The 15351-nt window shown below is 43.4% G+C and overlaps 1 protein-coding gene across 1 annotated transcript in view; it reads left to right on the top strand.

The window, feature by feature from the left end:
* MYBL2 (MYB proto-oncogene like 2) overlaps positions 1–15351 on the top strand; it is a 46947-nt gene that overhangs the window by 18224 nt on the left and 13372 nt on the right. The window contains exons 8-12 of the mRNA XM_040330479.1: positions 4220–4591; positions 7258–7397; positions 9610–9706; positions 11363–11476; positions 13126–13236. Of these exons, the coding sequence (XP_040186413.1) occupies positions 4220–4591; positions 7258–7397; positions 9610–9706; positions 11363–11476; positions 13126–13236 (834 nt within the window). The remainder of the gene's footprint in view (positions 1–4219; positions 4592–7257; positions 7398–9609; positions 9707–11362; positions 11477–13125; positions 13237–15351) is intronic.

Genomic DNA, 15351 nt, shown 5'->3' with positions numbered 1-15351 from the left:
AACTTGCCTGCAAACTAGGCCCTCATCGTCCCCACTGGAGGCCACATCCATCTTCGCCTGTGTTCCATCCGGGTCTGCGGACTCTGGCTGTGTGACTGGCCGGAGCCACGTGATGTCACTCTCGCGCATGCGTGCTGGAGGTGCCGGTCACAGCCTATGGCTCAGAAATGGCACGGGCGGCTGCTTTTTCAGAGCGCATGCACCAATGACGTCATCGGCACAGTATACAGTAAGCATCTCCTAAACGGTGCAAGTTTAGGAGATAGTTACAGTATCTCTAGGTAAGCCTTATTATAGGCTTACCTACAGGTACAAACGGGGTGGTTTACTTCCTCTTGAACACCTGGAATTCACAAACTTTGTAAAATGTGCTGGCCTACTATAAGTGCATGCCACATCTTTGATGTTATCTCTATTGTTTACAACTCGGCTGCACTCCAAGTGCTCCATAAAACCACCTCTACACTCCCAGCACTCTGAAAGGTAAAACACTGTCTTCGCACAGACAGCATCTATCCCTGTCCCTCCCCTCTGTTTGTTCACAGAGGGCTTTGTATTCTGTGAAATAGGTTCCCATAATACAAAGTGGTCTTTGATTGGACAAGGGAGAAAGGAGGCGGGCCCAGCAGCAACATTTGATAATGCAGCCGAGACCAAAAGGTCGGGCGTAGGTGCAATGGAAATCGAGACTGCTGTACTACCAGCACTCAGTAAAATCTGAACTGTAAATTAAAAAGATAAGTGAACGAGATGCCATGCATCTCCTTGGACTTAAACCATAGTAATCCCTTGGCTGGTCAGTCCCAGTTGGGCACCACTGTTGTGGGCTCTGCGTTTTTTGTATCGGTTAACAGTTCCAAAAAAAAAGATGGTTAGTCTGATTTTGGACCTCTGTGACCTTGGATTGCTGTGTGCGGATGTAGAAGTTCAGGATGGAATCAATCCGTTTGGTGGCTTCTCCTTATCGGGGGGATTTTCTGGCATCCGTAGACATAAAGGGTGCATACCTGCACTTTCCCATCTCCCAGAGACCATAGCGGTTACTTCGCTTTGTAGTGGTTGATTGAGATTTTATAGTTTTGTTGCTCTCCCTTCTGGTTGGCTTCAGGCCCCCAGGTATTCTTCAAGGTGCTGGGCCCAGTTCTGGGGTTGCTGAGACAACTGGGGATTGCCGTGACCGGTTATCTGAACAACCTGCTCCTGCAGGCAGATTCCCAGGCTGCACTGCGGACAACCTGAACATCACAATTCGCTCCCTGCAGGATTTTAGATGGCTCCTAAACTTTCGTGAAGTTTGCCCTGACCCCTCCCAGGAGCCTGGAGCATGTTGGCCTTAGTCTCAACTCGAAGCCAGCCACAGCATTTTTCCTGGCAGGCGAGCTCCGGAAGATTTGGTCTGCGGTTCAGATACTCTTGTCCTATAGCATCCTTCAGGCGCTCTGATTTCTCTTTTTGTGCTCAGACAGTCCAAGAAAAGCCTGGTGGCCTTCGCTACTAATATATCCCATTGGGTTCGGCAGTCGCTTGTTCTGGCATATGCCATTATGGGTCAGGCTCCTTCCTTCCCTGTTGTGGCATGCTCCACCAGGGTGATTAGTGCCTTCTGGGTGGCCGTTCTGTGCAGAATCGTTTACATATACATGATTCTGCACTTGTGCCTACAGTGGCTGGCGGGCCAAGTCTGCTATAATTACAGCAGAAGCTGATCTGCGGGTGCCGGACACTGGATGTCCACCAGCACCCGCCAATCATTGTGCAGAGACAAAGAACGGAGCTTTGCCTAATGTAAACAAGGTAGAACTCTGTTCTGACGGGTTTGGGGGGGTGATTGATTTTGTGTGTCTGCAATAATAAAATCCATCACTTCCCTGAGTAAAAGCACACGGTTTACACCAAAACACTGGTTAGGCACAAAATTCCAGTATATATCCCATAGTTGTAGACGCTATAACTTTTGCTTAAACCGACCAATATCCTTATTGGAATGTGTTTATTTAAAAAAAAAAATAAAAAAAAAAAATACATATTGGCCTAAATTTTATAAAGAAATTTGGATTTTTGATATTTTTTTGTGGATATGTTTTCATTTTCAAAATTGCTGTTTTTTTGTTTATGGTTCAGCAAAAAACATTGCAGTGGTGATCAAATACCACCAAAAGAGTGCTCCATTTGTGGGGAAAATGGCATAACTTTTACAGCGTTGCATGACTGTGCAACTGTCCGTTAAAGTAATGCAGTGCCATATCGCAGAAAAATGGCCTGGTTATGAAGGGGGTAAATCTTCCAGGGGGTAAATCTTCCAGGGGGTAAATCTTCCAGGGGGTAAATCTTCCAGGGGGTAAATCTTCCAGAGGGCAAGTGGTTAATTTACAGCATTTTTTTTTTCATTTGCTTAAAACCTTTGCACAGTGCTGTAAGAAAAATCCTATTTTATTTGCTCCTGATTGTCGGACAAAGTAATGGAAAGAGTATGTACTGCTGAAGAGAATGGTCATTAAAATGGTAGTAATTCCAAAAGCAAACGTTTAATACATGAAAAGTGGCTGCATTTCGCCCCCCCCCCCCCCCTTTTTTTTAGGGATTTTTTTTCTCCACCTTTATTTCACTTAGTTATCCAGCCAATAAAACACTTCTGTCTCTAGGGTGGTCCACGCCTCTGGAGGAGCAACAAAGATACCTTTGACCAGCAGCATTGTCAGTCTTTGGTGAGGTAGCAGATTTGGATGGACTTGACTAACAAATAAAGCTGAACTCCAACAGCAAAAGGTGTATTTTTTTTATTTTTTTAACCTTTTTTGGGTTAACATAAATGATGACCATTGCAAGCACCCCTATAAGTGTTAAACCCTCCTATACTTTACAGCAGGGGTCCTTGCATCAGTGGGAGTAAACATTGCTGCATGATTGAGATTTGGAGGGGGTAATAGTGCCCCATGATTGGTGTCAATAGGAGGATGGTGCCCCATGATTTGTGTCAATGGGAGAAAGAATGGTGCCTCATTGTTGTCTGCAACAGTGGGGGTAAAATAGTGCCCCCAAGGGCCGGATGAAAACAAGAAAATTGACGCGGTTTGGAGACCACTGCTTTACAGTGAAGGGAGCCTGCTATATTAGTTTGAGCTGCATTTGTCTCGATGCTGCACATGTGATTAGTTAAGACACCAGAAATTTGGTTACCTGACTGTTACGTTGAGAGCACAAGCAACTGTTCTTCATGGAATGTCCTGAATGTAACTGTTTTAGGAAACGGTTGATTTGATGTGTTTATATCTGCTTTAAATGGTTTGTCTCAAAACTTTGCCACTTTTGATGGCCGGTTTGTAAATTAAGTTGAAAAATAAGACTAGCTGGTGGAATCCACAGGTGGAAATAAAAAGCCTCAAACAAATGCAGCCATTTTGTAATTTTGCAACATATTTTTTTTTTTTTTTACCGCCTTATGTAAACCTACAGTATTGCCTTTGTACATGGGCAAGTGGGTCACTTTATGGGCCAAGTCTTCTTATTGCTGTTGTATATTCAGTCACTTATTAACCTTTAGGCCCTATGCAGTCTACAGACAAATATACATTAATGAACTATTTTGGATTCCTGCTTTATGAATTCCATTTTCACTCAGATCTTTTAGTGATCTTTATTTTAAAGGGGAGTTCCACCCACAATTTCACTTTTTAAATATAAATACCCCTGTAATACACAAGCTTAATGTATTCTAGTAAAGTTAGTCTGTAAACTAAGGTCTGTTTTGTTAGGTTGTTACAGCATTTAAATAGTTTATAATCTAGAAATAGACCATGGCCATCTTAAGTGTGGGCATCATGAAGCCAGACTGTATGACTTCCTGGATTTCAGCTTTGCATATCTCGCACATGCTCAGTGCACAAGCAATGTAATAGGTTTCAGTCAGGTTTGCAAGGACTACTGGGAAACATGATGCCTATCCCAGAAACCCTTGCAAATAGCCTAGGCAAATAAGGAGGAGGAAGTAATGAAGGACTACAAAATAAAGGTATTTACAAGCAACAAATTAAATAAAAATTGTCCATTCTGAACACTATGAGATTAGAGCATGCAGCACAGACAAACATAAAAAAATGGGTGGAACTCCACTTTAAGATCATATCGGTAATAGTTTCTGTTTGCTATGAGTTGCTCTCCAAATCCTTCACTTCTGTGTTAGTCCTGCATCTTGACCTTCATTATACCATTACTTTTTTAGGACACTGATGGCTGGTGTGACTTATCTTCATTTGACTTGGTAGATGACTCTGCTGTCAGTGATGTTGGAAGCCCCACACAAGCTTCCTCTAACTCTACAAAGGCCATGGCAGGCAATGTTACAGAATACCGACTGGATGGGCATACCCTGTCTGACCTGAGTAAGGGCAGCAAGGGTGAACTGATTCCTATCTCTCCACGTCCACAAGGCATCTTTGGAACTCCACCATCCCTGCTTAAACACAAAAAGAGGAAAATAACATTGTCACCTGTTACAGAAAGCACTGCCAACAGCAGCACTTCCACAACAGAGGGAAATAGTATGACTCCGAAGAGCACTCCTGTCAAATCTCTGCCCTTCTCTCCTTCTCAGGTATGAATTCTGCTAGACCATCGTACACAGATGGAGCTTAACCACTTCCGGGACCGCCCATCGTTCTACGTTGGTACTTTGACACAGCTGTCATAACCCCAGTATTTTTTTTTAATAGGCGGGCGGTCCTCTTTCAGATAACAGTTGTCTCTGCTGCGGGTTCGCCGCAAGATCACTTTTATGGGGGGCGGAAGAGGGGCTGTTCCGTAGTGGTGGAGACGATTGGGTCCTTCTCTCCTGTGAGGCATGGCGTTGAGTGAGGGAAAGATGGCCCCCCACTCGGCTCCATACCATTGGATGACAGAAGCAACGTCAATTGTCCCTTCCACCCAATGGTCTTAAAGGGGACATTTTTTATTGGGGGGGGGGGGGACTTTTTTTATTGCATTTAAGTGTAAATGAGATCTGAGGTCTTTTGACACCATATCTCGCATTAAAGAGGTCATGTCATGCTTTTTTCTATTACAAGGGATGTTTACATTCCTTGAAATAGGAATAAAAGTGACACCATTTTATTTTTTATTTTTTTATAAATGAACAGTTTAAAAAACAAAAAAAAAAAAAACGCAGCATATTGTGTTTTCAAAAAAGGACAAAGACAAATCTCTTGAATACAGGCCAGTTAGCCTAACATCAATAGTTGGTAAATTATTGGAGGCGATAAGGGACTATATTCAATAATTTTCTGAGAAACAAAATATCTCAAGTAGTCATCAGTATGAGTTTATGAAAGGTCGTTCTTGCCAGACCAATCTGTTAACATTCTACGAGGAAGTGAGCGGCCATCTAGACGGGAAGGCCCATGGATTTAGTGTGCCTGGATTTTGCAAAGTCATTCGATAGTCACCCATAAGTGCTTAATCTACAAACTGAGGTCTGCAGGAGTGGACCATAAGGTTTGTTCTTGGGTTAAAAAATGGTTACAAGGGCGTGTCCAAAGGGTAGTGATATTGTGTACTCAGACTGGTCTGGAGGGGTAAGTGGGGTGCCCCAGGGTTCTTCTTGGGACCAATTCTGTTAAATTTATTCATAAATTATACAGAGAATGAGTTAAATGACTCAATGTCAGTTTATGTGGATGGCACAAAATTAAGCAGGGCAATAACTTCACACCAGGATATAAAAATCTTACAGAAAGACCAGAACAAAATCATGAAGTGGGCAACTACACGACAAATGAGGTTTAATGTGGAGAAATGTAAAGTAATGCACATGGGGGCAAAAAACACTAATGCAAACTACTCACTAGGGGGGGAACCGATGGGGAAATCCAGAATGGAGAAAGATCTGGGGGTCCTAGTAGATGACCGATTTGAGCAATAGCATGCAATGTCAAGCTGCAGCTTCCAAAGCAGGCAGAATGAGTATGCATAAAAAAGGGATATTCTCCAGAGATAAAATAATCCTTCCACTGTATAAAACATTAGACCACATCTAGAGTGTTCTGGTCACCAGTCCTCAGAAGGGATGTGCTGGAACTGGAGAGAGTCCAAAGCAGGGCAACAAAACTAATTAGTGGACTAGAGGACCTCAATTACAAGGAAAGATTGCAAAACACTAGATTTAATTTTGCAGGAGAAGACGCTTGCAAGGAGATCTGATGGTGATTTACAAATACCTCCATGGTGACCCAGCATAGGAAAAAAAACAATTCAGTCACAAGGAGTGACATGAGGCCACACATTGAGATTAGAAGAGAAGCGGTTTAACTTGCGAAAGGGGGGTTTTCACTGTCGGGGCAATGGAGATGTGGAACTCTTCCACAATTGGTGGAAAACCTCTTTTCTCCAGAATAAAAAGTGTAGGTTTTTTTTGTTGTAAATGTTCATATTTGGGACACTTTGTTACCTTTTTTTAAAGTATCTAAGTTCTTGTCCAGCAAGGTATACAGCACCTGCCAGCTAGACGGCACCATTGTAGCTTTATTAAGAAAAAGAGAAAATCTCTTCTTGCCCTCGGGTCCAGTGACATTGCCATTAGAGGTTAGTCAGGCAGGATATGGTATCTTCTCCCTAATGCCCCTTTGACACGGGCAGATCCGTTTCAGACATGCACTTGCTCAGTAGGGATCGATCCGTTGATCCCCGCTGAGCCGGCGGGTGACAAGTCCGTCTCTGCACACTGTACAGAAAAGGACCTGGCAGATCTTCGCTCTCCTCTATGGGGGGGGATCGGATGAAAAGGAACCGCCTGTCTGTTTTCATCCGATCTGATCCGCCAGACGGATGGAAAATAGTTTCCATCTGTCCTGGATTTAGCGGATCGGATGTCGGTGGACATGTCACCACTGACATCCGTCGCTCCATAGAGATGTATCAATCAACTTGGTACATTCAGCCTGCCCATACCTGGTTCGAATCTTCTATGACTGGCCTTAGTAAGTAGATACTGACCCTGGATAATGCCTTGAACAAAGATGGTGATTTCTAATCAGGAAAGCATATTGTGTTTTCAGGCTTTGTACTACTCTGTGCAGTTTCATTTTAGGAGACTCTTCTTGGGAAGCTACTACTGTGTTCTTTACAGTGCTCTCTGCAAAACTATAGGTGTATCCTGTAATATGAAAATATATGTAAAATAAAGATTTATTTTATAGACCTAAAATATCACCTTTAAAAACTAGTAAATGACAAAGCGCTAAAATTAGCTTGCTTTTATTTCTACAGTTTTTGAATTTCTGGTCAAAACACGATGCCTTAGAGCTGGAAAATCCATCTCTGACGTCAACACCTGTCTGCAGCCAGAAGGCTGTGGTGACCACCCCCCTCCACCGGGACAAGACGCCACTGCTGCAAAAGAATTCAGCGTAAATGATCTTTTAATGTGCATTGCTTGTGATGTTGCATAGATATATACTTTTGAATATCTTTTTTTTTTTTTTGGTCCGTGTATAGTATAAGTACATTAGAGTGCCAAGCAGTAGGTGTGGCAGGACTCCTTTAAACGGTGACCTGATTTGTGTCCTGTTTGAGACAATTTTGCACGTAATTCCACTCATTTCTTACTTTGCAACACCATTAGTTAATTGGACCTTAATACAGACGATCGGAAATTCCAACAACAACCGTGGATTTTTTTCCGACAGATGTTGGCTCCAACTTTTCTTGCATACACACGGTTGCACAAATGTCGGAAATTCCGAACGCCGAGTACGCGGTGACGTACAAGACGTACGACTGCACTATTAAAGGGAAGTTCAATACCAGTCTTGTTAGTAGAAGTTTGGTGAGAGACGAGTTGCGTATTTCCGCATCGTGCTTTTCAGTTCGTAACAGCGTGACAAATGCGCTATCTCCATGACGAATGCTAGTTTTACTAGACTGAGCGCTTCGTCTTGATTCAGATCGGAATTTTGTGCGTCGGAATTTTCCACACACGATCTGAGTTTACGAGAACGGATTTTGTTGTCGGAAAATTTGAGAACAAACTCTCAAATTTTGGTTTATTGGAAATTCCGACAGCAAATGTCCCATGGGGCCTACACACGGCCGGAATTTCCAACTAAAAGCAAAAGCGCCCATCGAACGATTGTCTGTACGCAGCATTAGTGTTTTGGTGGACTTTTAATGGTCTATTTAACAGCCCAAAAGGAAGCATGTGTGATCCTGGTTGGAGATTAGGTACTCTAAACATTGGTTTGCTATTTTATTAAGCTAGCAATGTAATTAGCTGATTGTCCATATAACACAGTGGTTCTCAACCTTCCTAGTGCCGTGACCCCTTGATAAAATTTCCCAGGTTGTGGGGACACCTAACAGTAAAATTATTTTCATAGCGTGGGTTGTGAGCACCCAAAGCAAGACAAGTAATTTGCGCCCCTAACCCATTAACATTTAGAGCTCCCTGAGTTCCTTCCACTTGTACAATATTAAAACCCCTTTGTGGTGTCTCGTAGCAGTGACACCTTTGCCGAAATCAGGAGATAGGGTCTTCTCCAGCCCCTCCCACTTCACATTAATCACCAGTCAGCTGACCTCTTGTCTCTGCCCCCCCAGCCATGCCATGAACTGAATGGGCGCCTTCGAAGAGGCTGAGTGGGCAAAAAGGCTGGGAAAGCGGTGCAGGCTTTTGGAACGGCCCAGGATTCGACCCCCGAGGGGGTCCCGACCCCCAGGTTGAGAACCACTGATATAACAGAAGTGTTTGCTGTAGGATCTGGCTTTACTAATGTAAATCCCTATTTAGAGCATTGTCAAAGCATTTCTGATCATCCTTACTAATTTTTAAGTTACTCTGAAACTATAGCCCAGGTGTAGCATACCAAGCTGGTGAAGGGTACATTTGTGTTTTGAATACGGTTACCATACTTAACTCCTTTCCAATAAGAGCGTAGGCCTACATGCAGCTTCACGGAAAGGAGTTGTCTTCCATGCGCTGTTTATACTGACAGTGTGCTCCCAGTACAGAGAATTAGCTCTTGCTACTGGCAGTTGGGAACTAGGACTGGTACTGTGGTAGCCTCTGGCTGTTACGGTGATCAATCACTTTATAGCTCACCCCTGTGTTTTCTCTATTTTAATGGAGATAAAGGTACATTTTTATCTCTTATTAGAGAAGTGTGGTGAAGGAAAAAAAATATATATAACACGCACACATGTGCACTATTGTTCCTAGACGTTATTGCGAGTACAAACAGATATTCACATATTGTGTTATCACTGCAATTGTCAGGAGCAGTAGAACATTGAAAAAAATCACTATTTTTTGTTCCAGTTTTCCTTTTGATTAAAAATAAATTGGGAACTAACCATTACCATTTAACACAGAATAGGCAAAATCTTGAAAAACAAACAAACCACAAGGTATATTTCACCTGGATACACTAAGTTGCTGTGCTAATATGTACAGTTTTTATATTGCACGTTGCAAAACTGTATTCAGGTTTTAGGATTTGTTTTTTACCCTCTGTCATGAAGGTAAATGTCTCTCTAAATTTGGACAAGCATGTTTGTAATGCTTTGTGTGATCTTATTTTTAAGGAGTAACATTTTTTTATTTTTTGGGTTGTTTTTTTTTAGATTTGTCACTCCAAACCACAAATTTATGGGAGACAATGCACCTCACACACCTACACCATTTAAAAATGCATTGGAAAAGTTTGGCTCAAGGCCATTGGTAAGTGAATATATTTAATTTATCCTTCTAAAAGGTATAGTCATTAATCATTGGTATGTACTCGAGTCCCCAATGCCCTACCAGCAAAATACTTACCAGCAAAACAGACGACCAGCAAACCAGCAAAACAGCAAACCAGCAAAACAGACGACATTAGGCTTGTAGGGGTTTGCACTTAGGGTTGTCCCGATACCAGTATCGGGACCGATACTGAGCATTTGCGGCAGTACTTGTACTCCTGCAAATGCCCCCGATGCCAGATCCGATACTACTAGGCGGCGGCATCTAGGTATGGGGGGACATGGCTGCATATGTGGGGGGGACATGGCTGCATATGTGGGGGGGACATGGCTGCATATGTGGGGGGGACATGGCTGCATATGTGGGGGGGGACATGGCTGCATATGTGGGGGGGGACATGGCTGCATATGTGGGGGGGGACATGGCTGCATATGTGGGGGGGGACATGGCTGCATATGTGGGGGGGGGACATGGCTGCATATGTGGGGGGGGACATGGCTGCATATGTGGGGGGGGACATGGCTGCATATGGGGGGGGGGACATGGCTGCATATGTGGGGGGGGACATGGCTGCATATGTGGGGGGGGACATGGCTGCATATGTGGGGGGGGACATGGCTGCATATGTGGGGGGGGACATGGCTGCATATGTGGGGGGGACATGGCTGCATATGTGGGGGGGACATGGCTGCATATGTGGACACATTTAAAAAAAAAAGTATCGGTATTGGCGAGTACTTGAAAAAAAGTATCAGTACTTGTACTCGGTCCTAAAAAAGTGGTATCGGGACAACCCTAGTTTGCACACATCTGTTCACTTCTACCCAATGACTCCTAGAAATGTTACTAGAATAGAAACCGACCAAAGAAGAACCTGGTACTTTGTATACTGTATGAATTTTCGTGGTGGGTGAGGATGTTGTATAGCCATGAATTGTAATTTAGTCTCATGTGCGCAAACAAATACAAGAATTCAAATGAGGCATCTAAGGGGTTCTGTTGTAATGCTGAGGAGTTGGGGGATCCAAAAGTGGAACAGCTGCTTTTCTGCTCTTACCCCCCTCTGTGCCACATTTGGCATCTTTCAGGGGGGTACCTGTTTTTGACAGTAACGCTTCCCCACTTCCGGGAGACTGCATCATTCCTCTGAAATTTGCCCCCTTCCTCCGCCGCTGGGCCAGTTAGAGCAGCGCGCCTGTGCAATAGGGAACCGGCTGTAAAGCTGAAAAAGACTTCACTGATGGTTTCCCTCAAGACAATTGGTGGCAGCACTCGACAGCAGATCCAAAAATCAGCTTGGGTGCCGGCTTTGCGGGCTCCCTGGACAGGCAAGTGTCCATATGTTAAGTAAATTTTTTTCTTTAAATTCCCCAGGCAGAACACCACTTCAAGAATGTCTCGCCTTGGCATTCTCCAAAATATGTATAAAAAATGTCAATAGGCATGCAAAATGTAAATGTGTTTTTTTTGGAGCTGTTTTTTTTAGGAAAGATGAATATTGGTAGAATAGAATATAGAATCATCTGACAATTTCTATTCTACCAAAGTTTTCTAGTTACAGAAATCTGATTAATTTGGTTGTTTAAACCTTTGTTGGCACTTTGCCTCCTAATGTGATTATTTCTTGTTCTGCAGCCCCCTACTCCTCACCTGGAAGAAGATCTGAAGGAAGTCCTGCGAAGCGAGTCGGGAATTGAGCTGATTATTGTAGATGAGCCAAACTACGATCGCCATAAAAGGAAACCTGGGGTAATTATTGGCTTGCTTCTGCTCAGACAAGGGTAAACTTTGTGAACATGGTATTGCCATAGCTCCCATTACCTGCAAAACTGACATTTGGGGCGTATTGGTAATGTGGAGTGGATTGAAAATGAAGTGATGCTAAACTCTGCTTTAAAAAAAAAAAGTATTTTAAGAATTTTTTACCTAACACAAAAAACGTCCTATTAGAGGGTGGCTAAGGTCAATCTCTGTGTCTCCTGTATGTAGGAACATGGCCACCCTCTCTTGCTTGCTCCCAAAAAGGACTGGGGACTATGGGATTTGTAGTGTCTGGGAAATGGTGCACATGACTGCAACTAATGTTCGCTGCTTGTTCCCAACACACACAACCAACGGGAAAGAGGATTGGGAGCTTGCAGAGGACATTACAAGGAGGCTTACATATTACTTTTAAAGGAGTTATAAAGTCCAGGGTTTTCCTCTTTCAAAGCAGAGTTCAACTCAAGTGTTACTTCCGCTCATTTGTCGTAAAAGCTTCACTTTCGGGTTCCCTTAACATTAATGGCGGCGGCAGCACCTGACAGCCGATGGGAAACATCAGCTGCAGTGCTGACATCGTTGGACTCCAGGACAGGTAAGTGTCCTATTATTAAAAGTCAGTGATTGCAGTATGTGTAGCTGCTGGCTTTTAACTTTTGCAGGGGTGGGCGGACCTCCATTTTAATGCATTCTATGGATTAAGGTGAAAAAACCTTTTGTGGTGCAGCTGCAACCACCCCGTAATGCACTTGCGTCGTAAAAGATTCAAAATTGCCTTGTTAAAATTCCAAATATGCCAGGTGAGTCAGTGTTGTGATCTCCTCATAGCTTCCTTTTGTACACGTGGAGTCACGTCTCAGGATTGCTGTGTAGCCACGCACTGGTCCGTTTCGTCGCTTCGGACTTGGTCACAGGGGGCCTACACACGCTTACCCCACTCTCGTCATAGCTGTTTAAAACCTCTTAAGAACCAAGTCTATTTTTTACACTTGGGGTTTACAAGTTAAAATCCGTTTTTTTTTTTTTTTTTTTTTTAATTACTTGGATCCCCAAATTTTTTTTGCACTCTGCATTTACCAATACATGGTTGTACCATTAGGAATTTACACCCTTGTTCTTCTGCTAAAGAGCAGCGCATTTAGGTGCCTCGAGACTGTAAATACTTTTTAAGGGCGACCTAACTGGAAAAAGTCCAGAAATATTTGGTCTAAATCGTTCCCAAAATAGCAGATGAGCAGTAGCGGCTTCCATATTTCTATCATTACAGGATCACTTTGGGCGCTGCCTTAGGTGGCAGGAAGCAACTGAATGCTCCTGCTTAGCGCGCACGTTTTGTAAGCTGCCATGTCGTTTTTTTTCACTGAGCTGCTCTGTGATTGATTTATTGGTAAAGAGGATTAATAGACTCACTGAATCATCCTTCAAGCAAATCTCTGCAAGGAAAAAATTATTTCCAATGTCACGTTCTTGTCTGAAGAACCATGTAATACCAGTGACTGGCGCAGTTTATCATACAAATGGACTGTATGTACGGCAAATGTAGCCTTTCCATCAAACGTTTGATGAATTGGACATATTTATAGAAATAGACTCTGTAGAATTACTTTGTATAATGTGTCTTGTTTCTTTTCATCCAGCACTCGCATAGTCCCATCAAGAAAGTGCGCAAGTCCCTGGCTTTGGATAATATTGTAGACAAGGAAATTAAGCATCCCACATTGTCTCTCTCATCTGCTTCACATATACAGGTAAACTGATGGGAAAAAAAAGCATTTTTGCTTGCACATGATTGAAAGATGGAAATCTGAAGAGCTTCCCCTCGTTTTCAGATCTACACAACTGCACTTGCAGCGCACAGTATATTTGTCTTTTAGTAAATCAGTCGCATTGCCTTTTCTTAGTTTCCCTGCTCTGTCTGTTATAAACCCTTCTGTGGACCCCGCAAACATCCTGTATGCAAACACTGACCTTACCTTTGAGCAGGTATCACTAAATGGTGGACTGCGGTCCGGGTTCGGACCGATTTAATGTCCCCATCCAGGCCCGCTGCGGTCACGCCATTGAGGATCTGCTTTTTCCCCTCAGCCACTTTCCCTAGCTCTGTTGTCTTTGCAGAGATGACATCAGAAGATCAGCGGAGGGCGGGAGCTGGCCCAGTAAATTGATTGGTTGCTAGGACCGCCCTGCATGTTGGCAACCAGTCAGTTAAATGGGGCAGCTCCTGCTCTCTGTCCATTGCTTTGCTACACTTCCAATGTCAGCTGCTCTGCCTCCCGCCCTGTGTAAGGTATGACAGGGAAGAGGACTCTGTTGTGTAAAGGTTGGAGGATGCCAGGGATGATGTGAAGGGAGTGATATGGGGGTTCTACAAAGTGGGTGTGGACAGAAATGTGAAGGGGGCTGGTGACTGCGGTGCGAGGGGAGGGGTTTTCCTAAAAAAAGGGGCTGAGCACAGAAATGTAAAGGGGGTGAGGACAGCAATGTAAAGGAGGGGTACTTACTATAAAGGGGGCAGGGAATGTGAAAGAGGCTGGGAACTTCAATTTGAAGAGGGGGGAGAGATATAAAGGGGGCCGAGGACTGGGGGGTAGGGGGTGTTTGTGCTGGGGGACTGAGAACACTACTGTAATAAAAGGATTGTGATGTGAGGGTTCTGAGGCTAGGTTCACATAATCATCATTATTCTGGGTGTAGGTGGTCCATTTATTTCGGTGGGCCGCCTTATAAGTGGAAACGCAGAAAAAGAAGTCCCTTGCCAAGCCCCCCCCCCCCCCTTTTGTTTTTTTTTTGTTTTTATATATTGCACTGTACCGAGCTGCATGGTACCGGCACGTGGCACTCCAAAAAATGCACCACGTTTGCCATTGTGCAGAGGTGTCTTAAGAGTCAAACATTTGATTCGGACGTCTGCTGGAAGACAATTTTACTGACTGGACCTTCGTGAATTTTAATTCAGTACCCCTGCCCTATAGTATAGTACGTGTTGTCTGCTAGGCATGGATGTGACGGCACACAAAGCTGGCCCTTATCCCACCAATCACTGCTTTGAGGGAAGAAGAGTGTATTCACATGCTGCATAGCCTAGGCGGAACTACTGCAGTGTGGGTTTAGCTCTGTGGGTGGTAATGAAGTCTACAGGTCTCCTTAACATTGCAATTGGTTACTTGGTTTGCTTTTATGAGCCCCCGTGTTTCCCTTTACTCTGAAACTGTCTTCATTTTAATTGTACCCGCGGCTCTTGTGGATTGCATATTGTAATGAAAGTTCCCTGTGTACTTCTAAACAGACTTTCTTTCTGTACTAATAACTTTTTTTTTTTATTTTTTTATTAAACCAAAGTAGAATTTTCACTGCACTTTATAATTGCATGCATGTCTAATGCAGACCTCTGTACCTTTTTTGTTCTCTCCATATAGCAAACATTCTTGTTTGCTCTCTTGTATTGTAATGGCCTCTATCTGTACCGGCATGCAGGTGTCCATTTGTTGCTAGGTAACAATTTATTGGTTTATTTTTTATTTTTTTTTGTATTGAGGTCAGTTCAGCTGAGCCGCTGTAGTCTGTGATCTGCAGGCTTGGCCATAAAATATCTGAAAAGTATGCTGAACTTCTGTATTAAAGGGCTATGCTTGGCATCATAGGTAAAGGCAAGGGTGCAGAATTTAATTTAGAAAGGGTGTATTTGTGACTCTCCAAAGGGACATAAACTTACACAGGCAGGAAACTTGGCAAATTTGCTAGTTTTTTTTTTACTTCCTTAAAGTGGATGTAAACCCACCTTCTTTTTTTTTTTTTGCTGTCACAATGTAGAGCAGGGGTAAGCAATTAGCGGACCTCCAGCTGTTGCGGAACTACAAGTCCCA

The sequence above is a fragment of the Rana temporaria genome, chromosome 12 (genome assembly GCF_905171775.1).
Source record: "Rana temporaria chromosome 12, aRanTem1.1, whole genome shotgun sequence".
Lineage (NCBI taxonomy): Eukaryota > Metazoa > Chordata > Amphibia > Anura > Ranidae > Rana > Rana temporaria.
The sequence above is the reverse complement of the archived record's forward strand: the minus strand, read 5'-3'. Positions and strand labels throughout refer to the sequence as shown.